The sequence below is a fragment of the Cicer arietinum genome, chromosome 3 (genome assembly GCF_000331145.2).
Source record: "Cicer arietinum cultivar CDC Frontier isolate Library 1 chromosome 3, Cicar.CDCFrontier_v2.0, whole genome shotgun sequence".
In the NCBI taxonomy this organism is placed as follows: domain Eukaryota; kingdom Viridiplantae; phylum Streptophyta; class Magnoliopsida; order Fabales; family Fabaceae; genus Cicer; species Cicer arietinum.
The window spans coordinates 838,739-862,578 of NC_021162.2; the positions used below are offsets into that span (position 1 = coordinate 838,739).

The following is a 23,840-nucleotide window of genomic DNA, read 5'->3' on the forward strand; positions in this document are numbered from 1 at the left end:
GTGTCTAAAAAAAGTTAAACAGTCATTTTGGTCTTTAAATGTGTGGGATTGTGTCATTATAGTCTTTGAATGTATCGAAACTTTAAAAACATTGTTGAGTATATATTATTAGTAACTTCATGAACTAATCCGACAAATAGAAAACATGTTTGAGGACCAAACTAATAATTAAAAACCAGGTCTTATGATCAAACTAACTAACAAAATAAATATTTGGTGGCATTTTTGTAATTTTGATACATTCAGATACTCCAGTAAGATCACCTCACATATTTTTAAGGATCCAAAAAGGGTTGTTTACTCATAAAAAATGTTGTCATTCTATATGAGAAAATGAGATGCAATGCATAAATTTATTCATCATATTAAGTATGGAGAACTTGATTATTGTTTTTTTTTTTCAATTTATTTATTATGATACTATCTGATATTTTTTAATTTAATTTTTCAAAGATGGGCTATATCTAAGGGAGATTGACAGGATTTTGAGACCTGGTGGATTTTGGGTACTTTCTGGACCACCTATAAATTGGAGGGTAAACTATAAAGCATGGAAAACAGAGGAAAAAGTGTTGGAAAAGGAACAGAACAGTTTAGAGGAACTTGCAATGAAACTGTGTTGGGAAAAAGTTGCTGAGGAAGGACAATTTGCTATATGGAAAAAAACCTATTAATCATATTAAATGCAGGCAAAAATTGAATACTTTGAGTTCTCCAAAGTTTTGCAATTCATCTGACCCTGATGATGGATGGTAAGTTCTTCAATTAAGTGTTTATTTATAAATTTTTTTTATAACAAAAGATAAAATAAAGTTAAATTGTTTTTTTATAAGATATTTTTTAGATGACATTTTTGAGAGTTTATATAAATAAGCTGAAAACAATTTATGAATATATCATAAACTGTTTGCATACGTTCTCTCAAATAGTCTCATTAGTGTTTATGTCAGATGATTAACTCAAATGAATCTGTTTTAGTAAGCAGTTATATTAAGTGTTTATCATATATAGTGTCTATGTATAAACTATTTCTATAACAAAAGATAAAATAAAGTCAAGACATAAGTTGTTTTCATAAGTTATCTTCGAGAATTTATGCAAATAAAATGAAAACAACTTATGGACATGTTATTGTTTCCATAAGCTCTCATAATTAGTCTCACAAGTGTTTGTGTAAGTAGATAAGCTCAACTGACTCTGTTTGGAGAAATAACTTAATTAAACGCTTTTAGCATAAACACTTATCATATAAAGTGCTTATGTATTATTTATTTATATAAGAAAAATAAAAATAAAATCAAACTACTTTCATATAAGTTTTCAAGAACTTATGGAAATAAGCTCAAAACAACTTATGATTTGTGAACATGTAAATAGTTTTCATTAGCTCTTCCAAAAAATATCAGAAATACTAATCTAAACTGATAAACTCAAATAAGTCAATTTAAACAGGTTTGAGATGAAAATAAAAATCTCAAAACTATATTTTGCTATGGTTTATGTTGTGTCTACTTAAAAATCTAAGCAACAATTTTCATTTTTGATGTTTATGTCAACAAATTTTCCAATAGTCTATTTATATTCTTATATCACCATTTTTCCAATGTTCATATTCAAACTTCAAATGTATGAACTATTCAACAGGTATACCAAAATGACACCATGCATTTTTCCTCTTCAAAAAGTGAAAGATATCAACAAAACATCTAGTGGTGTTCTTGAGAAATGGCCTATGAGATTAAATGCTTTACCACCAAGAATAAAAAATGAGAATGATAATGGTTTCACACTTAAAGTATATAATGAAGATAATAAGATATGGAAAAAGAGAGTATCTTATTATGGTGCCATGCTCAAATCACTATCTTATGGTGGATATAGAAATGTTATGGATATGAATGCTGGATTTGGTAGATTTGCAGCTGCAATGAGGAAATATCAAGTTTGGGTTATGAATGTTGTTCCCTTTGATGCAAAAAGCAACAATCTTGGTATTATCTATGAAAGAGGACTTATTGGAACTTACATGGATTGGTATATTATTTATCACAGCTTTTCATTTTTATTTTTTTTTTATTTTGAAAGATCAATCATTTTAGTATTTGAATGTGTGAGACGTTATCTTTATAGTTCATAAATGTATCTTAATTGCAAATTACAAATACAACTCTAGTGGCTCTTTTGTTAGAAATTTGTTGGACTAATTTGACTCACAGAAAATTCATTTGAAGATTAAATTGATTACATAAAAATATATTTGAAGACCAAAATAACTAACAAAAGACATATTAGTGGATGTATTTGCAAATTTGATACATTCAAGAATTAAATTGAAAGTGTCTCATACATTAGAGACCATAATAATTACTTACTCTTATCGTTTTAATTTGATAAAATTGCACGAAGATTTTTTTTTAATTAATTTAATGTTTTAAACAAGTCATTTAAATTAAGTTAAATTATATCAATTTTTTCATTTTTATTTTAAGCTATTTTTTAAGAATTTATTTACTTTATAAAAATATATTTTTTATTTTTCGGTTTCTAAAACCTTTGTTGATTAGTTACTAATAACACTTGTTTGCATTTTTTTAAAAGAGTAAAATGTTATAAACTTATTTTCATTTCATTATTTTTAAAAAATGTATAATCTCTATCTTGTTTTTCATCTTCTCTTCAATGAATGGTTTAAATGTCTCACGTCATTTTAGCAAATTTAAAATAATAAAAATTTAAAAAAAAAAATCATAAACATGTACTAAGATTCTGACCTGTGACATGTGTATGATGGCATAAAAGATCTCTGTTGTAAACAAATTATTTAGCATTTTGAATGTAAATTTTATCTATTTAATTACAGATCATCACCTTACATGTGCCACACTTATTATTTTGCAGTGAGTTTTTGTTTAACTTCAAACTTGGTTATAAAATACTGTAGTTATTTTCTTATTCTATATGGTTGACTTCAAGATTTATATCAAAATACATGTTTGTTGCTGTTGGAAATTGTGCTTTTCTTTTTTGACATTAATAGATCCATTGATATTTGAATACAAAATTTCAATATCATATATTCGATATTATATAAAATACACTTATTTTCAATGTATTTAGATTCAAAGAAAAAAATTAGTATAAAATCAAAAATTATATAAATTGTTTGAAATACGGTATTTGATATCAATTTTTCTTTTTAAAAAAAAAAACATTTCTGTATATAATCTAATAGTGCATTATAGTAATTGTTGTGATCTTCTAACACTCAAGAAATTGCCATTCACAAATGACAATGGCACATTTCTACTATATAAGTTGGAAAGACTTTTGACATATAAAAAACTAAGGTCCCTTTATTTAATTATTAATACAATGATTTTTACATAAAGAAATTACTAATCTATTTTAGAGTTTTGTGTGTGTAGAACATTAGCAATTTTGTTTATTTACAATCATAATATTTTCTAATATATGCTTTGTGTGTTCTGTTTTTTTTTCTTCCTTCTTATCTTTGTTTTCCTCAATCATACGGCTGAATCCTTTACTTTCCACCATTTTCATTACCAATAATCTAAAATATAAATTTAATAATGTGATATTTGATGGGTTCAAACATATTTTATACACTCCAAAACACTTCAAAATAATAATAAAGGAAAAATAAAAAAACATCATAATTCAAATAAAAAGTATCTTGTATTTTCCTTTTGAGTACTTTAATTTATCTTATTATGACATCTAGAGATATGATTCATTTTCATCCTCATCAATATATTTATCTCTTGACCATGACCATGACTATTGTCTAATGTTTTCATACTTCTAATGGACTAAAACTTGAAAGCATTACAAAATCTTTATAAAGTTCAAAGGCTTAGGAAATTAATATATTTAGCTAATGTTGATAATATTAACAATATGAATGTTTCTTGCAGGTGTGACATTACTGATATTATTCTTGAGATGCATCGAATTCTTCGTCGTGAAGGAACTGTTATTATTAGAGATTTCAAAGATATAATTCTAAAAGTAAAAGAAATAACAGATAGAATGATATGGGAAGGAGGAACACTTGTCAAAGATGATGATCATAATGGATCATCTCAAGAAATGATTATGATTTTCAATAATACCAACTAGTAATTGATTAATTTGTTAGCTTTGGATAGTTAACTTTTTCTTAATCTTTGTTTTAGTGGATTATTAAACTTCAAATATGTATGGTTAAAATTCAATTAATTACAAATTAGAAATTTTGGGAATAAGTGATGTTTGCATAGTTTTAATTTGCAAAGCACATATCAAGATGAGATGCAATAGATACTTTTATTTGAAATTCCAAGACTTTGGGCAATCTAATGTTAAGTGGTCTTAAATTTCTAATGGACTTTTTTTTATGGGGAGATATATTTTTGTGTTGTCCTTTTAACTTATTGTAAGTTATTGTCTTTACGACTAATATGAAAAAATAAATATATTTTTTAAAATTCAATATGTTGAATCGATATAAAAAATGTCATTATCTTAATTTTTAAGACAGAGAGAATCGTTAACTTATATTTTCAAGAAATGTGGTTGATTGTCGTTAGAATTTCATATAATTATTAAGCATCGATTCATGATGGACCATTTGTCGAGATCCTAAGATGTTCTCCGAATGGATTCAATTAATGAAATTAAAAATAAAATAAAAATAAATTAATTTTGGTTGAAAATGTTATTTTCATAGGTGATAATGTTTATGTCTTATTTTGGCTTTATCTAGAGCTTTAGATGTCTTATTAATGTTATTTTTTATTTGTTGAAAAGCTTAGAGAATATCTAGAATTAGTAGTGTCCAAGTGGAGTACAAAAGAGAGTGTATAAGTATTTTATTTGTGTGGAAGAAGTAACTCTTGATTTTATTTGTTGAATATGATCCTTGTGTTTCTTGCGTTACTATTGTAATCGTATTATCATTAATTATAGACAAGGTAATTAGTGCAGTCACTTGACAATGCAATAAGTGCAACCACTAAGAATTGATGTTAGTTTATTGTGGTATTTTCTTTACTTGTAGTTGGCACAAACAAGTCTTTCCTCTCTAGAGAAAAAGTTGCTTTAAAATGGAGATAAATTTTGTGTGTTGTGAGAGCTTTGCTTCTTTTTGGTTCCTGATTGGACCATCATTTTGATCATATCAAGAAATCACATTTCTTTGTGGCACTTATTCAATTTAAAGCATATAATTCTTTTCTCCATAGATTCTTGAGTGTTGTGTTATTTCATTTCTATCTTATCCATATTTTTTTTTTATTTCTTAAAAATTATGCTTTCTATTTCTTTGTTACTTTAATCCTTGTAATTTTGAAAATTGGTTTCTAAATTTCACATAATTTATATTTTGTCAATGATATGTACAAAAATAAAAAAGATGAACGTGGTGCAGAAGTAGAACATATACCATCTCACTAGAATTAGGAATCATCAGATGCAAAAGAGATGATGAATTCTCAATTTCATCGATTAACCAACAAAATTACATATTGAAGATTATCTACAAAACAAAAAACAATTAGAGTATTAACTATCTCTAACAAGAGAAAAACTAGCTAACCAACTAACTTTAGTTACATTTTGTGACTCTTCAATAACTATTGATAGGATTTTCTATCTTTGATAACTTTAGACAATATTTTCTTTTTGGTAGAGAAAGAGATAAATAAGATGAAATAAAGTGTTATTTAGGAGTGGATGATTCGATGTCGCGCACATGTCAAATGCAAGTGATAAAATATAGATAAGGATAATAACTCAAATAGTTTCACAAAGACTTTTGATATGATAATATTAGTCAAATTAAAAGTTGAAATTAGAAATAGGGTTTTTTAGATTTTTGTTTGAACAAATTAGCAAAAAGGTTAATCCATTGATTCAAGTTTCAGATCTATCACAGATTCTATCAACGAGTTTAATTTCTAATTTGTGATTCAATTCCTATTTGACTATATAATTGATCAAACAAGCGTAATCAGCTCTATGTGAATTCGATTTCTTTGACTGAATTAAGCATCACAATCATCAATATATTATGTTCAACGATCAAGCGTCGCGAACTGTAATTTAATAAATTAGAAACCGATTTTTTGTTCAACAAATTTGATCGATCCTATTGAGATTCAATTTAAGCAATTAGAATATCAATATAATCAAATAAACATAAATAAAATCATGAAACGAAATTGACAGTGTAACCTGAATCTCAAGGTGTTGATGAAACTCTGAACTCGTGGATTAATCTTCTAAAATTAGTTTTCCATGAAATTAAAATAATTTTTTTATCTCTTTTCTGAATCCGAAAATACAATATGTCTCAAATAGAAGAAAACACCGAATATATTGTACTCGATTTTTGGGCTTATAAAACAAAGAAAATTTACCCCATACCCCCTTAATTATACCTATACCCCCAAATCATGAATAAAATGACATTTTTGTCCTTGTTTAAATGCTAAAATTTCAAGAAATTTACCATTTCAAGTTTTACGGAAGGTTTTTTTTTTTTTTTTCCTAAACTTCCGGAAAACTTGAATACAAGTTTTCCGGTACACAACATACACTCCGAAAAACTTGATTTAAGTTCTCCGGTACAGAAGCATCTTCCGGAAAACATTTTTTTAAGTTTTCCGGTACAGAACACTCTTCCGGAAAACATTTTTTTAAGTTTTCCGGTACATAACACTCTTCCGGAAAACATTTTTTTAAGTTTTCCGGTACATAACACTCTTCCGGAAAACATTTTTTTAAGTTTTCCGGTACATAACACTCTTCCGGAAAACATTTTTTTAAGTTTTCCGGTACATAACACTCTTCCGGAAAACATTTTTTTAAGTTTTCCGGTACATAACACTCTTCCGGAAAACATTTTTTTAAGTTTTCCGGTACATAACACTCTATCGAAAAACATTTTTCTAAGTTCTCCGGTACAAAACACTTTTTCGAAAAACTTTTTTAAACTTTTCGGAACACTTGTTCAGAGAAACTTGTTCCGAGAAACTTGAGACTTAACATTTTCGACAACCAACGATTTATGGTATATTAATTATTAATTATGACGTATTAATTATTAATTATTACAGTGTATTAATTATTTATAGTGTATTTATGATGTATTAATTATTAATTATTTATGGTATATAAAATATTTATGGCATATTATTATTTCTAAAAACGGTGCGTACCGGAAATCTTTCTTAGAAAGTTTTCCGGAAACACTTCTGTACCGGAAATTTTTTCAATGAAGTTTTCCGGTAGTATAATTTTTCACTTCTGTACCAGAAATCTTTTTTAAAGTTTTCCTTCTGTACCGGAAAACTTGAAAAAAGTTTTCCGGAAATCAAATGTGTACTGAAAATCTTTTTTCTGATTCTGAAAAAAATGAAACAGTAAAAAAAATTAAAAAAAAACATTAAGGGTATACTTGGCATTTTCAAAAAATTATGGGGGTACAGGTATAAAAATGGGGGTACAGGGTAAAATTTTCTAAAACAAATGGTCTACTACTTAAAATTAGTACAAAAGCCCATATAACGAAATCTGCAATTCAGGCCTAGTAAAGTTCAAATTAGGTTTTTATTCCAACACAAAATTTGTGGCTCTGATTTTTAGTTTTACAACACCTACTCGCATGCGTCAATTTGATATCCAGAGCTCAAGTTGAGCAGGGGTCAATATGCAAATAATAAAATTAAAATTCAATTTCGACCCAAAGTTTAGAAACAAGCTAAAAAAAATGTCACAATAAAAAGTTAGAAACATGTACCAAAATGCTTTGATCAGTAGACAAAGAACCGTAAGCAAAATTCCGAATTGGACTTGTTTAAACGGGTCAGCGGTTCAATAGGCCTAATACAACGATTTGATCCACGAAAAAATCACTCTCGGCACTCGAATCTGTCTGAACCTAGTACCCATAAATTTTTTTAGTACAAAATACAAGTAACATTTTACCCGATCTCTAAATCGTCAACCTTATTTCTCTCACCCTTTTCTCTCACATGAGATGAGAATAGAAAAATCTCATAGCTATCATCACTCACCTTAACCAAAACTCTCTCTCTTACTATTTTTGACACAAGATAACAACAATAATAAAAAGAGGAAAAATTAACTCTATACTTCTTTAATTATACTTTTACAAAATCTCTAATATTCATTTTTTGTGTCAAACATTTAAAAAATCTATTTTTTTTAATTTGGTTATCTCTCATTCCCAATAAATTTTCAACACCAAAAATAATTTTTAAAATTTAAAATGTGTCATAAATTCAAAATTTGAAAATTTTCAGCATTCAATTTTTGTTGTTGAAATTTCTAATACATGATGAATAATACAGTATCCCCATTTACGTTATTAATAATTTTGTTTACATTACTTATATACTTGACACCTTTCAATATATAAAAGATGTTTTGAAAATTTCAAAATTCAAACATCTAAACATTTGAAAATTGCAATTTAAAAATTTTAGATTAATTTTTTGTTTTAGAAATTTATTTTGTAAAAATTATAATTTTTTTTGTTTATTTGTTATGATTAAGTATAAAAAGGAAGATTTGAATTAATATATTTTATAATCAAATCAAGCCAATTAATTTAACCAATTCCACCGACTCAAGCAACCTAAAAAATATGATGATCATTAAAAACTAGGATTTAACTGCAAAAATTAAATCAAACTGGTTTTTATCAGCTAGGTCGTTGGTGGTGGTTTTAAAAATCCGACATTTTATTTAAACCCAAAGATTTGAAAAATTTACACTCTACTCTTATATTTATACTTTTACCTCATATTTTATATAAATTACTCATTTTATATTTATTTTTAAACTTTTTTTACTCCATTACATTTAATTGAAGTTCTAAAAAACTTTAAAGTTTTTCATAACACATGTTTTTTTTTTAAAATTTGAACTTTACACCACAAAACTTAAAAAAAGTTTTTTCAATTATATACAAAAAAATTATATTTATGTATCGAAAAACAAGTTTTTCGAAACACAAATGTTAGGGTTTAAGATATAAACCCTAAACTCTACTAAAACACATTTGTGTAGTTTTACCATACAAAAGTTTTTCGGTATATAATCGAAATTTTTTTTTTTTAAGTTTTGCGATATAAAGTTCAATTTTATTTAAAAAATATGTATTTAGGAAAACTTTTTTTAAAAATCTTCCAAAACTACAATTAAATTTAGTGGAGCAAATTTCTTTTAAGAAAAAATAAATAAAATAGATAATTTATATAAAATATGGGGAAGGAGTATAAATTTAAGGGTAGAGCGTAAATTTTTTCAAAGATTTTCTTCCTAAAAATATTCAGTTTTTAATTTTTAAATTAAAAAATTTAAAAAACCTCTTTTTTGTTTGTTTGTTTGAACACCCAATTCAAGAAAAACAGAATCCCTAATATCAATCGTTTCATCAAAGCCTCTCAGGCAGCCGCACAGCACAGTCCAGAACCGCCCACCACCTAACGCTCCGACCACCACACTCTCTTGCTTCCACTCATATTCATACATTCACTCATATTATTATGCTGTAACTTTTTCACACAAAATACAATATTTATTTATTTATATATATTACCAAACAATTAATGGGGTCGCTGAAGAGAAAGTCGCCGGAAGAACCATCGCCACCTTCACAGAGAGAAGAACATGTCTGTGTGCATGACGTGTCATATCCACGTGGCTACGTTCACACTTCTTCTTCTTCTGATGAAACAAAAAAAGAACCTGCAAAGAAGTTCCCTTTTACACTTGACCCCTTTCAATCTCAAGCTATTAATTGTCTTGAAAATTCTGAATCTGTTATGGTTAGTACTACTCACACTATTTTCTATTTATCTTTACTAATTTTTATTGTTTTACTTAATTTTTGTTATAATGAGAATGTTGTGTTAGTAGAGAAAGAGATGATAGAAACTCAGCTTAGGTGGTTTGGACGTGTGGCAAGAGGAGATTTTTTCGATTTAGAAAAATTTTGTTCGGCAAATGCAACTGGAATTATGAATAGTTAATATTATTTTATAGGTTGTGTATGCATTAGGAAAACTGTTAATGTATATACTACTAAGTAGAATAAAAATGTAGTGTCTAAAATATGGGGTTCGGTTGGTCGCCTTTCCCGCCCGTGCTCAGGGTCACCACGGAAAGAGACCTAAAAAAACAATAGGAGAAACTATTAGGAAAGATTTAGAGATGAATGAACAGAGATATGCTATATGATAGAAAGTTATATCGTAGTTTGAGATCTATGTAGTCTATTCTGCTTAGTGGGATAAGACTTGGTTGTTGTTGATCGAATAAATAATGAAATTTGAAGATTTTGATTTTGGATGATTTTGTTTATAGGTGTCTGCACATACATCTGCTGGGAAAACTGTTGTGGCGTTATATGCAATTGCAATGTCTCTTCGAAACAATCAACGTGTTATCTACACTTCACCTATCAAGGCGCTTAGTAATCAGAAGTATAGAGAATTTAAAGAAGAGTTCTCTGATGTTGGTTTAATGACTGGTGATGTCACCATTGATCCCAATGCTTCTTGCTTGGTACTAATATTATGCTAACCCTAATATTTTATTGTATATACTTCACTAGTTTTTTTAACTGTTGCTTTCGTAGAAGAGTTTTGTTTGTGTTTAGGTCTTGTTTGTAATGGCTTAATTGTTTTTATATACTATCACAAGCACTTGTGGTATTGTTCGATAGAGCTTATAGAAAAAACTTGTTACATGTCCCATAAGCTGCCTTGGGCTTAATTCCATAACCTCTCTATGATAGCTTATGAAAACAACTTATAACTTATATGAAGACAATTGATTTTATTTTATCTTTTGTTATAGAACTAACTTATACATTAGCACTTACTTAAACCCTATATTAAGAAAGGGATAATTTGTTGTTTTCAAAGTGCAAATTGCAATATTTACTATTATTTTGTTAATAATACTGTGAACTATTTATTGTACAAAGAGAGATTGGTGGAATCAGATAATAAATAGTTTAAGGCATTTACCTCTTGGATTGTAATTGCTATCTTATTAATTTCAACCATTCTAGTTGTTAGAAAACCGCAAACTATTCTGACATCCAGTCAGAATTTCTTTTGAATCCTTGAATTCGTTCGAAATGTGAGCAAAACTCAGATTGGAGAAGAATATGGTCTGTGGGTTCCATTTATTGGAACTCTGTTTCTATTTTATTTTATTTTTTGAATTGGTTAGGAACTCTTTTGCCTTGGAAAATTATAAAGTTACGTCATGGAGAGTTAGATGCACCCACAAATGATATAGAAAAAAGACAAATATCTTCATCAAAAGCAAAAAAATTTGTTGGTTTTCTTGGTATATGTGAATAACCTTAAAATGGCAACTAAAATGGAATAGAGGGAGTATATATTTTACAAATACTAACTAATCTATACTGGTTTATCTTTCAAATGAAATTTAATTATATATGAATATTTCTTTATTTTAGGTCATGACTACGGAAATCTGGCGAAGTATGCAATACAAAGGGTCTGAGGTCACCAGGGAGGTGGCTTGGATCATTTTCGATGAGGTGCATTACATGCGTGATCGCGAAAGAGGTGTGGTTTGGGAAGAGAGCATTGTTATGTCGCCAAAGAATGCCCGTTTTGTCTTCCTATCTGCCACTGTCCCTAATGCTAAAGAATTTGCTGATTGGGTGGCAAAGGTTATTTAGTCTCTATTGATTGAACTGAATGTCTATTTATTGGCCATTTTTTGGTTCTTTTCTGTGAATGAGGCAATGTATTACTGGTGGTCTTATGATTTGGGTTGATTGCAGGTGCACCAACAGCCTTGTCATATTGTTTATACAGATTACCGGCCAACTCCTCTTCAACATTATATTTTTCCTTCTGGAAGTGATGGTCTATACTTAGTTGTGGATGAAAAGGGGAAATTTCGCGAAGACAGTTTTCAGAAAGCTTTGAATGCTCTTGTTCCTGTTGCTGATGGTGATAGGAAAAAGGAAAACGCCAAGTGGCAAAAAGGTTTGGTGCTAGGAAAGGCTGCTGAAGAAAGCGACATATTCAAGATGGTGAAAATGATCATTCAACGTCAATATGATCCCGTGATACTGTTCAGCTTTAGCAAGAGGGAGTGTGAGATTCTTGCAATGCAGGTAAGTTCTAATTGATGTTCATTGTCAAAAGTATATATGTTCATTTTCCATGTGTGATACTATGTCTCTGTCTGATGTCGTCTGGTTTCTACAGATGGCAAAAATGGATCTTAATGGGGATGAAGAGAAGGACAACATAGAAAAAATATTTTGGTGTGCTATGGATATGCTTTCAGATGATGATAAGAAGCTGCCTCAGGCAAGTTACTTAATTAACTTTGGTGTTTTTCCTCCCTCTCAACACATTACCATGCCTCATGCAAATCTCTGAACTTTTTTTTCCGGCGCTTAAAATTGTTCAACCAACTATGTAGAGGTTCTTATTGATTTAAGAAAGCACCCATTTCATATTCAGGGAAACAAGAGCTGATACTGGATTCAATTTTCTCTTGTCAGTTCTATCATACCTTACAATTGAAGAAAACAAGGATTCCTTAGGACTAGTAGACTTCTGATTTATTAGGTTTTGCTTATTTGGAGCTTACCTTGTCTTTGCTCGATAAGCTTCATTGGATTTCTGGATCTAGATTTAGCATTTGTTTCTCTATGACCTACCGGGTTGTATCTGAACTCACAGATTTTAATTTTGGATTCTCTTTGGTTCTTCGATCATGGTTGATTTCCAATTTCCATTTATTGCGTGAGATTGGAATGGGAATCCTTACCGCATTCTTAAATATTTTCATGTTTCCTTTCTTGTCTTAGTTTTGCTATTTTGGAATTGGATAATACAGTATCCCTCTGTAGTTGTGCTTTGCTCTATAACTAATTAAAATGGGCTCTTCTATTACAAAATATAGCAGACCATTGATGGGTTTGCATTGATGTTTTCAGGTTTCGAACATGCTGCCCTTGCTGAAACGTGGAATAGGAGTACATCACTCTGGTTTACTCCCAATTCTAAAGGAAGTGATAGAGATCTTATTTCAAGAAGGACTAATCAAGGTTGGTTAAATAAATCATGAGATAAGAAGATACTTCATCCATATAAGTGTTGAACCTGGGCATAACTGGATACCCATATCTTCATTAAATGCATAAACTATTTTCGTCAATGACATAGTAAGATTGTGAAAAATATTACAGTATCAGCATAACCATATCTATGCAGTAAGTAATAGTAGGCTTGTTTGTAGAAATCTTAGCAATATTTCAATGAGCTTGGATGATATTATATGTCATATTCGCTTTCACTTATGTCTTACGAAAGGAATTTTTATCATAAAGAACGGAAGAATTTACATCTTAGGAAGAACAAGGTATCCTCTAATATAGAGAAAGTGAGGAACAGATAAATCGTTGAGCCAAAATGGCTTCAAAGTGCAACAAAGGTAGGATTATACTGAGCTGGGTCATGAACGATTAGCAGAGCATTAAAGAGAGGCCACCGACAAAATTCTGCCCTTCAAAATACAGCAATTCCTCTTCAACTAAACAACCACAGATAATTTAGGGACCTTAGGCACACATTATGCATACACCAATAAACCATGTCATGAAAATCTTTGATTCGTTATCTATTGTTCGCATTCTGATGAAGGTTAAAATTCCCATAAGCAGTACGAGCAATGAATAAAATTGAAATATTATATGGACGAAATTCCATAGAAGCCTTTAAGAACATTCCTTCCTTCCAAAACATGGTATGAGAACCATCACAGTAGTTTATGGATTACTCTCACAGTAGTACAAGTTAGGAGATGCCACTGCCTACTACAAAATATTATTGCTTTAAAATATCATCATATATATTAATATATTGTCATATTATATATTAGGTAGGGGCTTCCTAGTTCTCTTTTTTTCTCAGTAATTTTGTTCTTAATTTTTGGTGTATTGAGATCACTATTGTATTTAACAAATATATTTTCATATCTGCTTCTAGGTTAAAGGTTAGTGTTGACATTAATATTAAACATTCCTTGTTTAACAAGTAAAAATTTTCAATTACTGAAATATTTTTCTTCAGTGTCTGTTTGCCACAGAGACCTTCAGCATTGGTTTAAACATGCCTGCAAAAACTGTTGTTTTTACAAATGTACGAAAATTCGATGGAGACAAGTTTAGGTGGATATCCAGTGGAGAATATATACAAATGAGTGGTCGTGCTGGTCGACGAGGTATTGATGACCGGGGAGTATGTATCCTCATGGTTGATGAGAAGATGGAGCCTTCTACTGCTAAATCGATGGTTAAAGGGGCAGCTGATAGTTTAAATAGGTAAATTGTCGGTTTAATTCAAAGAATTATATATCACTCTAGATGGTGCCAAATAATGATTGATTTGTTCATTTTTATTGAAATGTCCATTATGTCTATCACTTCACTCTTGGTGTTCTTAACCTGTGACATAAGAAGCGGTGCCATGACAGAGACTGTTCTAAATTTGATGCATGAACATAGACACAATCAAGGATGGTTGTCATATGCTTGTTAAGCTTTTGATAATATGATCTTCATTCACCAAAAGCAATATGTTCCCTATTTTTAATATTGTAGCTTGTATAAATAAACTGTTGCCTCTTTCTTACTTATATGCTTCCTTGCATTTCAGTGCCTTTCATTTAAGCTACAACATGATTTTGAACCAAATGCGCTGTGAAGATGGTGATCCGGAAAATTTACTCCGTAATTCTTTTTTTCAGTTCCAAGCTGATCGTGCCATTCCCGATCTTGAGGTTTGTTTAAATTTATGGATATTTTTTGTGTAATGTTTAGCTGACCTATTATGGGCGGTTAAAAGACTAAATCACTAACCTTGTTCCCTCTTCCTCATTCACCTTCCCTTGGTTTTCATTGCTTCCATGTCAAAAGAATCCTCTTAGTTTTGCCTCCATGAATTAGGCCCCTGAATCTTGAGTTCTCTAGTAATCCATCCATTAATAATGTCAGAGAAACTTTGTGAAAAATTATACGCATTGACAAGTTATCTCTAACCATGTGATCAAGGAAGCTGAACACGTTGATGTCACTGAATAGTTTTTTTCCTACTTTAAAAAAAAAATATTTATATACATATGCCCTGAGTATCTCAAGTGATTAAAAAACCAAGGACTCGAACCAACCCAACCCGTCATCTTTTAATTCATTTGGTCTCTAATATCTTATTAACTTGCCCCTATTACACCTCTACTCTCCATTCTTGAGAAATAGATTGAATTTCAGGAGAGACATAAAGTGGGCACTTGCTTCAAGCCTAAAGGGTTCTTCTGTGAAGAGGCATATACTATTTATATAAAACCATTGATGTGCTTCTTTATATAATGTTGGTTCTTGAGAAAAACCTTTTTTATTAATAAATTTTTGTTTTCTTCTACTGTTGGTTTGGTTTGGTTTGGAAATTATATTATATCAAGAAAAAATAAGTTTTTTTTTTTAATAATTTTGTGTATCCAGAAACAAATAAAGGCTCTTGAAGAAGAGAGGGAATCAATTGTTATTGACGAAGAAGACAGTTTGAAGGATTATTACAATCTGCTGGAGCAGCTTAGAAGTTTGAAGGAGGAGGTTCGTGACATTGTGTTATCTCCAAGGCACTGTTTACCTTTTTTACAGCCTGGGAGACTTGTTTCTCTCCAATGCACTTCAAGTGATGAAGATCTTCCCCCCATTTTTATTGAGGATCAGTTGACCTGGGGGTTGATCATTAATTTTGAAAGGATTAAGGGTGTTTCTGAAGGTGAGAATTTTCAATTCTTGTGATTTATATATATACTTTTGTATCTTAAAATTTTAGTTTGCTTGTTATAAAGTAGTTAAAAAAAACATTTCAGATGATGCAAGCATAAAGCCGGAAGATGCATCTTACAAGGTTGATATTCTTACAAGATGTGTGGTGAGGAAAGATAAACTTGGAAAAAAATCTGTTGAGATTGTTCCTCTGAAAGAACATGGAGAACCTATTGTGGTTTCCATTCCTATCTCTCAGGTAAAGTCTTGTAAACTGTTAAATGATGTGATATATCTTCAGGTTTTGGCTCTAGATTGTAATTTTTACGGATTTAATTTAAAAAAAAATGAAGTTTCCAAATCTTTGTCGTGTGGTTTAGTTGTGATTGAAAAACAAAAAGGTTGTACAGGAGAGGTGGAAAATGGAAGAAAATGAGACATAGAGATCATAACATTTCACTGAGCTTGTTTTCCTTTTTCCCCGTAATTTAAGAAACCCCTCTTCTTTGTTATTAATTTCTAACCTTCTAGCCGTAGTTTACACAACATTTTATTTCGTAACAGTTCTTAAATGTTCTTTTATGATGCTCTCCTTAAATTGCTCGATTGGATGATTCCATGAAAATTGCGACTGTAAAATAAAAAATGAGTTGTAGGAAGAAGAGTATGATGCTTAACACATACAATACACACTATGTACGTATGCATGTGTGAGTGTGTGGCGCATGCGTGCACGCTCATGTGTGCGTGTGTTTGTTTTCTGTTGCATTGAACATGTTATCTATCTAGGATTCAAATTCAATAGTTGGAATGTAATATTTGAACCTCTATCATATTCATTGTTGAAATGTTGTTTTTGATGGAATTGTATGTTTATGGCTTTTATCGTTCACAGATTAATACAATTAGCAACCTGCGTCTGTACATACCAAAGGATCTTTTACCATTGGAAGCTCGAGAAAACACACTGAAAAAAGTTATGGAAACTCTTTCTAGATTTAGAGACAAGGGATTGCCACTTCTAGACCCTGAAGAAGACATGAAGGTGTAGTGCTTTATGCTTATCCCTTCATTTTCCTTATATTTATTATTTCCCAATTACACTATCATAATCTAGATTCCTATTTTTCAGATTCAAAGTAGCTCGTACAAAAAAGCATCCCGTAGAATAGAGGCTTTGGAGAGCCTATTTGAAAAGCATGAAATTGCGAAGTCCCCACTTATAAAGCAGAAATTGAAAGTTTTCCACAGGAAGCAAGAGATCTCTGCAAAAATTAAGTCCATTAAGAAAACATTAAGATCGTCTACTACATTAGCATTCAAGGATGAACTCAAGGCAAGAAAGAGGGTTCTTCGAAGGCTAGGGTAATGGAAATACTGAAGTATTTATGTTATTTTCCTCCGTCCTTTCATTTTTTTTTTTTTTTTGCTGCTAGACCTTGAAGATTTGACATCAAGTAGCTGTTCTAGCGCGCTGCTTTAAATGAAAAGTTCATATTTGCCTAGTCCTAAATGGAATTAAGTGCTTCCTTGAAAAAATATCTATTATTATACATAAATGCAATATAATGACTTTGTTAAAACTTATTTTTGGTTATTTCTTGTGTTATAGTTTTCACTTATTTCCTTAGCATTAAGAGGCCAAAGCACTTTAGATCAAAAGTTTCCATATGTATTTGGCAGCAGAATACTCTTATGTTGTGCTTAGAACTATCCAATAGATCTTAATCTCCTAACGCAAACTTATTAATGTCCGAATCCAATTTATGGTTGTATGAAATTTTTGTGTGGTTATATACATGTTTCTTTCCATCAAGTAACAATGTGAGATCTTTGTATGCAGATATGCCACAAGCGACAATGTGGTGGATTTGAAGGGGAAGGTTGCTTGTGAAATTAGTAGTGCAGATGAATTGACCTTAACAGAACTCATGTTCAATGGTGTCTTCAAGGACATAAAGGTGGAGGAGATGGTTTCCCTCCTGTCTTGTTTTGTGTGGCGAGAAAAGATCCAAGATGCCGCCAAACCTCGGGAAGAACTTGATCTGCTCCATGCACAATTACAAGACACTGCCCGAAGAGTTGCACAGCTTCAACTTGAATGCAAGGTAATTACTGAAAATACCAATTCATTACATTGCTAGCATTTAACTGCAAATGTGAAGATTGTGTTTCTAGTGTTTTTTGAAAATCCAATCAAATTGCATATCAGCTAAAAATTCGAAAGTTCTCAAACAAGATCCATTTTGACAATCGAAAATTAACTAAACCTTACTATAATTCTAATTACTGCATCTTTTCCAAAGCAAATATATTATTTATCCTCCTATTGAATGGTTTATCATCAACTGACACATTATTCATTTTGGTGCACTAAATTTTGAGTTAGGTCCTTTAGCTTTTCCTTTCACAATATTGTATATATATAGGACATGTATCAAGTGAGATGAGTTTTAATGAGAGGGTGAGAAGACTAAATCTGTGGACCATATGTACATAGTTGATCATGATTGAAAATTATTTAAGTGTCACATGATAACTTAGAAAGTCATATAATTTTTTTTTCTAATCTTAACTATTTATTATTTGATCAATGGCTAAAATTCATGCATCTCGCTTTCTTATTATAAAAGTCATCTCATTTGATATGTTCCCTATATATGTATATATATCCCTGTCATCTTTAGTGTCCAATCAACGCTTCCATTCGTTGAATACTGTAGATTTGGCCTACTTGCAAAATTTTCAGCTTGTCTACTTGCTATCTTTTACTTTGTCCAAGTTTCTACATTTTTGAAGTTATAAAGTGCTCTAACGTGTTCTTTTTTAACCCAAAAAACAGGTGCAAATTGATGTTGAAAGTTTTGTAAAGTCATATAGGCCCGATATTATGGAGGCGGTGTATGCTTGGGCGAAAGGTTCAAAATTCTACGAGATCATGGAGATTACAAAGGTGTTTGAAGGTAGCTTGATTAGGGCAATTAGACGGCTCGAGGAAGTTCTTCAGCAGTTAATAGAAGCTGCTAAGTCAATTGGAGAAACTGAGCTCGAGGCAAAATTTGAGGAAGCTGTGTCCAAGATCAAGAGGGACATTGTCTTTGCAGCATCCTTGTATTTGTAGTTCTTTTAAGAAACTGTGAAATTATGTAGATTTTGATGGATGGAAAGGATAGTGTACCACTTGAAATCAATTTTGTTTTTCACCTTAAGTTTTGACCCCAAAAGATATGTAGAAACATACAAAATAGTTGTATTGGATAAACTACTCAGCAAATGCTGGATATTTCTTCTCCATTCCATCCGGTTTCATATAATAGTGAAAAAAAACTAACTTATCATACTTTAAGAAAATATGTTAATTTTATTTAATTTTCTTTCTAAATCGCCCCCTGATTGAAAATTATTCTAGGAAAATAAGAGTTGTTGAGAAATGAAATCTAAATTAATTAAGGGGTATATAAGGAACAATAGTATTAAATATAATATAATTAGCTATGTTTAATATAAAAATTATTGATCTTTTTTACTTATAATTGAGACTGATGAGAATACTTTTTTTAAAGAAAGTTTGGCTTGACAATTGATATGAACTTGTTTAATATATATTTTTAAAATGTCTAATGTCTAATATAAATTTGAAATTAATATCATAACTCCAAAAGATTAATAAGAATGTACGGTTGATCTCACTTATTTGATCTCAAGTTCAACATCCATAGGAATTAACTTGTGACAACACTTTTAGTTGTGTAGTAATTACACAAGCAGTAGAGTGTTGGAAAGAAATCAAACTTTGGGATATCCACATTGTATTAAACTTTTGATTATGGATGGAGGAGAGGGAGGAAAAAATGTAAATACATATACAAAAGATACGATATAAAACTATATAATGATAGGATAAGATAGTGACAAATCATATTATGTATTTGGTACACACATTATAACAAATATAATAATCATTGGAACAATAATATTTAATTTTGTCATATATTTAATACACATCTCATCATGACATGACATGATATAATATATATTATATTTAAATAAAAAATTATTATCGTGAATAATTACATATTAGTTATTTTAAAAATTAACTTATTATATTTTAAATATTATAAATTAACAAGAAATATTAAAATATTAAATAAGTAATGGAATAATTTTATATTTAAAACTATCTATTGACACTATTAAATAAATAATTTAATTATTTATAAATATCATGAGTAATCAAATAATTCTATTTTATTTGTTAGAATGTAAATGAAGATATAATATATATTATATGTAAATAGCAAAAATACCCTTGTAAACATATTATATTTATTTTAAAATTTTAGTTAATTTTCATATTTTTATGATTTTGAATACTAATTAATAAATTATATAAAAATGACTACCTTTGTGAAAATCATAAATATTTTTAAATTAATTATTAATATTTTATTTTTAAGTTTAATATCGAATTTTATTATTTTTCTTTATATTTATATTTATATTTATTTTTTATTAGATTTACATTTTTAATATTTTAGATTATATTTTATAAATTATTTTTATATTTATATTTTAGTATATTTTAATTTTATATTTTGAATTATATTTTATAAAAGTAATTAAATAAATTATTATTCTTTATCATGAAACACTGAATTTAGAGATCACATGATAATTTATCCTTATTCTGCTTTTTATCATGTCCATTAGACACATCCTTAATGATATGAAGCAAATCCAATTCATCCAACTATTTTTACAAGTCCAATAGATTACATATGTTTTTGAATTAGATCTGATATATTACATTTATTTATTATAAAATCGATATTTTGATCTTTTTGAAGCAAAATATACCTTTGATAATTTTCTTTTTTTTTTTTTGTTTTGTAACCACTGATAGATATTATTATAATTATTTTAAAATAAAATTTACAATTAAAAACTTGATATTTTATTTAATATAAAAAAGAAACAGTTTTATTTATGTTAATAAGTAATTTTCTGAAAATAATTGTTTTTAAAATTTTAAAAGTCTGGATTTTCTTGAAAAAAATTTATTGAACTTTATTTTTTGGATTTTAAAAAACAGTTTTTGTTTTAATTTAAAAATAAGTAATTTGTTTCAAATAAAAATTTAAAATTTATTTAGTAATAATTTAATAAAATTGGGGTGGTTGGAGGCAGTTGACCGCTAGAGCTCCACCATCGACCACCATGAGTTGCAGAACCTCCGCCATCAACCGCTTCCCTATTATATATTTAATAATTAATAATAAGTAAATAATATTTAATTAATAATTTATTTTCAAATAGTACAAAATAATTTTTTCTATAAATTATAGTTTTTGTGTAAAAAAAACTACTATTTTTACTGTAAACTTTCTTTTCAAAAATAATAAATAAAATAATTTTCTTTAGTAAAAAAAAAAGCATTTTAGATATAATAAATAATACCATTGTTTTTTGAAAAATAAATAACAATTATTTTTAGAAGTTAATAATTTTTTTTTTTAAAAAAAAAACTGATTTTATAAAATAAATATAAAAAATTGAATCTTTCTATCAAAAGAAAATATAGTTTTATAAAATAATAAATACTATAATTTTAGAAATAACAATAAATACTATAACTTATTTATTAAAATGCTTAAAAGATGATATTAGATGGATTGGATTGATATCCTCCCTTGAAACTATGATAATTGATGAATTGGATGGTTTTAATTTTAAATGAATTGATTTTTTTTTTCCATAACTTTTAGGAGATTGTTAATGAATTAATATATTAATGGATTATTTTGATTCATCCATTAACTTCCAAATACAGATTCATCTATTTTATCACTCCCATATTCAATTAATAGAAGAAAAAAAATCCAAAGACATCCAACATTTCACCAAACCAAAGAAACACATTTTGTGACTGAGCTTTTCGACCTATAGCTTTTTTTCAATGGCTGCTAATCGCACAAAGTAACTTATACCCTTTTTAATTTGCCATTAATCAAGTTAGTTTTGTGTTTAAATTAATGTTAATTAACTTCATATTTTGGGAAAAATTCTTTAGCTTTAACCATTACTTTAAAGAAGCACAAAGTTATAATTTTGATTTTTTCCCCGGAGATACAGTGTCAGATATTAGATTTATACCATGTAATCTTGGCTTCTTGAACGCATCACTGTGTTAAGAAAATGATCTTGTATCATAAGTATGTTGCAAATTTTAAATACCAATAAGATGAAATTAATAATATTGAATGTTCTACCTATAATTTTTAAATTGTATCATTTTAAGTTTTAGATTATTCGTCTCCAGCAATTTATTTATGTATATGTATACAAGTAGGTTAGCCGACAAATTGATATTTTAAAATTTTTGACATGAATTGCACTCGCAAATTCCATCGTGCACTTTAGAAAAAAGAGTATATTTTAGAAATAAATTAAGCAAGATTTATATTAGTATGAATTTAGAAGAACATATTCTTTCAATCTTCTTTCTCTAGAATGTCTCTGTTATAAAGAAATTCATGTCACTTAATGAAGAGAAATAACTTTTGATAAGTCGTTTAAAATAACTATAAATTAAATCAAAAAAAGAAAATATACTTACATATAAACCGTTAAACCGTATGACATTTTTATTTTTGTTTAGAAGTTGCGCAAAAAAATCAAAAAACACTTTTATATATATATATATATATATATGTGTGTGTGTATCTAAAAGGCTAAATACTATCTGTGGTCTCTTAATTTAACTGCATTTAACGTTTTAGTCATTTATCTTTTTTTTTCTTTACGATTTGGTCATTTATTTTAATTTTAAGTGATAATTTGATCTTTTATATTTTAAAATGTCAACAATATTATCCTTTTTTTTTACAAAAATTCATCAAAATTTTCAAACAAAACCCATAAAATTAATTATATTCTTCAATATAATACAAATTTCATCAAATTCGTAACTTAAATATTCAAATAAACTCATATTTTCATTCTTTATTTGATGTTGTTAGAGATGAAAATATGAGTTTATTTAAAAATATGAGTTGATGAAATTGCATTATATTGAGAATGATAATTAATTTTATGGGTTTTGTTTGAAATTTTTAATGAATTTTTGCAAAAAAAAAAGGATAACATTGTTGACATTTTAAAACATAAAGATCAAATTGTCACATAAAATTAAAATAAAGGACCAAATCGGGAAGAAAAAAAAAAAGATAAAAGACTAAAATATTAACTGAAATTAAGTTAAGGGACCACGGGATGGTATTTAGCCTATCTAAAATATGTACAAAATGTATGTTATATTTATCTGACCATAAATAACTTACAAAAATAAAATTTACTATTAATTCATACACAATAAAAATATTTTAAAAATTTAAGATAATTAAATTTAAATAACTTCAAAACTATACCACTACATATTATTTATAAATAGAAGTTACGAGATTAATTTATATTTATCTTGATTTAATTTCACATAATTTTTGTTTATTTGGTCATATAACATATATGTTCATTGTTATTTTATTCAAACTAAAACATTGAGGTAACAAAAAAAAAAATTAAAATATAAATTTGGTTCTTTAAAATTTTACCATATCGCTAATTTTTTTTTTATATTTGTTTTTCATAAAATGACATTTTTATATTACAAATCTTCTTAATGTATATTACTTGTAATGTTATTGTAAAACAAAAACATACCACAAATCATAATAAATGAGATTTTATCAAATTCGCTTAAAAATCATCAGTACCACATCAGTGTTAATTTTATCACTTTCACTTATAATTCATCAACAGCACAATAATGGTTATCTTAGCACACCAATTATCATAACCACAACATTGGTTATTTAATCTATCAGGGGACTTTTCTTATTTTTGTTCAATGATAATTTATGACCAATTTATCAAAAATTCTTGAAAGTCTTTTTCAATTTTGCTTCTTTAGAGCATA

At 28.4% G+C, this 23,840-nt stretch overlaps 2 protein-coding genes across 2 annotated transcripts; both read left to right on the forward strand.

The window, feature by feature from the left end:
• The first annotated feature begins 429 nt into the window (after nt 1–429).
• LOC105851537 (probable methyltransferase PMT19) lies at nt 430–4,405 on the forward strand. Its single transcript, XM_012712548.3, has 3 exons — nt 430–752; nt 1,645–2,034; nt 3,936–4,405. The coding sequence occupies exons 2-3, from the start codon at nt 1,655–1,657 to the stop codon at nt 4,138–4,140; spliced, it is 585 nt and encodes a 194-aa protein (XP_012568002.1). The 5' UTR covers nt 430–752; nt 1,645–1,654; the 3' UTR covers nt 4,141–4,405.
• Nucleotides 4,406–9,415: 5,010 nt separating this feature from the next.
• Nucleotides 9,416–19,159, forward strand: LOC101507765 (DExH-box ATP-dependent RNA helicase DExH9). The gene is made up of 14 exons (XM_004489081.4): nt 9,416–9,857; nt 10,396–10,596; nt 11,525–11,743; nt 11,858–12,196; nt 12,291–12,395; nt 13,031–13,141; nt 14,166–14,416; nt 14,751–14,874; nt 15,593–15,875; nt 15,970–16,124; nt 16,761–16,910; nt 16,998–17,230; nt 17,709–17,973; nt 18,708–19,159. The coding sequence occupies exons 1-14, from the start codon at nt 9,639–9,641 to the stop codon at nt 18,984–18,986; spliced, it is 2,934 nt and encodes a 977-aa protein (XP_004489138.1). The 5' UTR covers nt 9,416–9,638; the 3' UTR covers nt 18,987–19,159.
• The last annotated feature ends 4,681 nt before the right edge of the window (nt 19,160–23,840 follow it).

Excerpts from the sequence above, each read along its gene's own strand:
- LOC105851537 (XM_012712548.3), top strand. The coding sequence starts at position 1,655 with ATGACACCATGCATTTTTCCTCTTCAAAAAGTGAAAGATATCAACAAA. Across the intron at positions 2,035-3,935 it reads ATTGGAACTTACATGGATTG|GTGTGACATTACTGATATTA; the intron begins GTATATTATTTA and ends TGTTTCTTGCAG.
- LOC101507765 (XM_004489081.4), top strand. The coding sequence starts at position 9,639 with ATGGGGTCGCTGAAGAGAAAGTCGCCGGAAGAACCATCGCCACCTTCA. Across the intron at positions 14,417-14,750 it reads GCAGCTGATAGTTTAAATAG|TGCCTTTCATTTAAGCTACA; the intron begins GTAAATTGTCGG and ends CTTGCATTTCAG. Across the intron at positions 17,974-18,707 it reads AGCTTCAACTTGAATGCAAG|GTGCAAATTGATGTTGAAAG; the intron begins GTAATTACTGAA and ends CCCAAAAAACAG.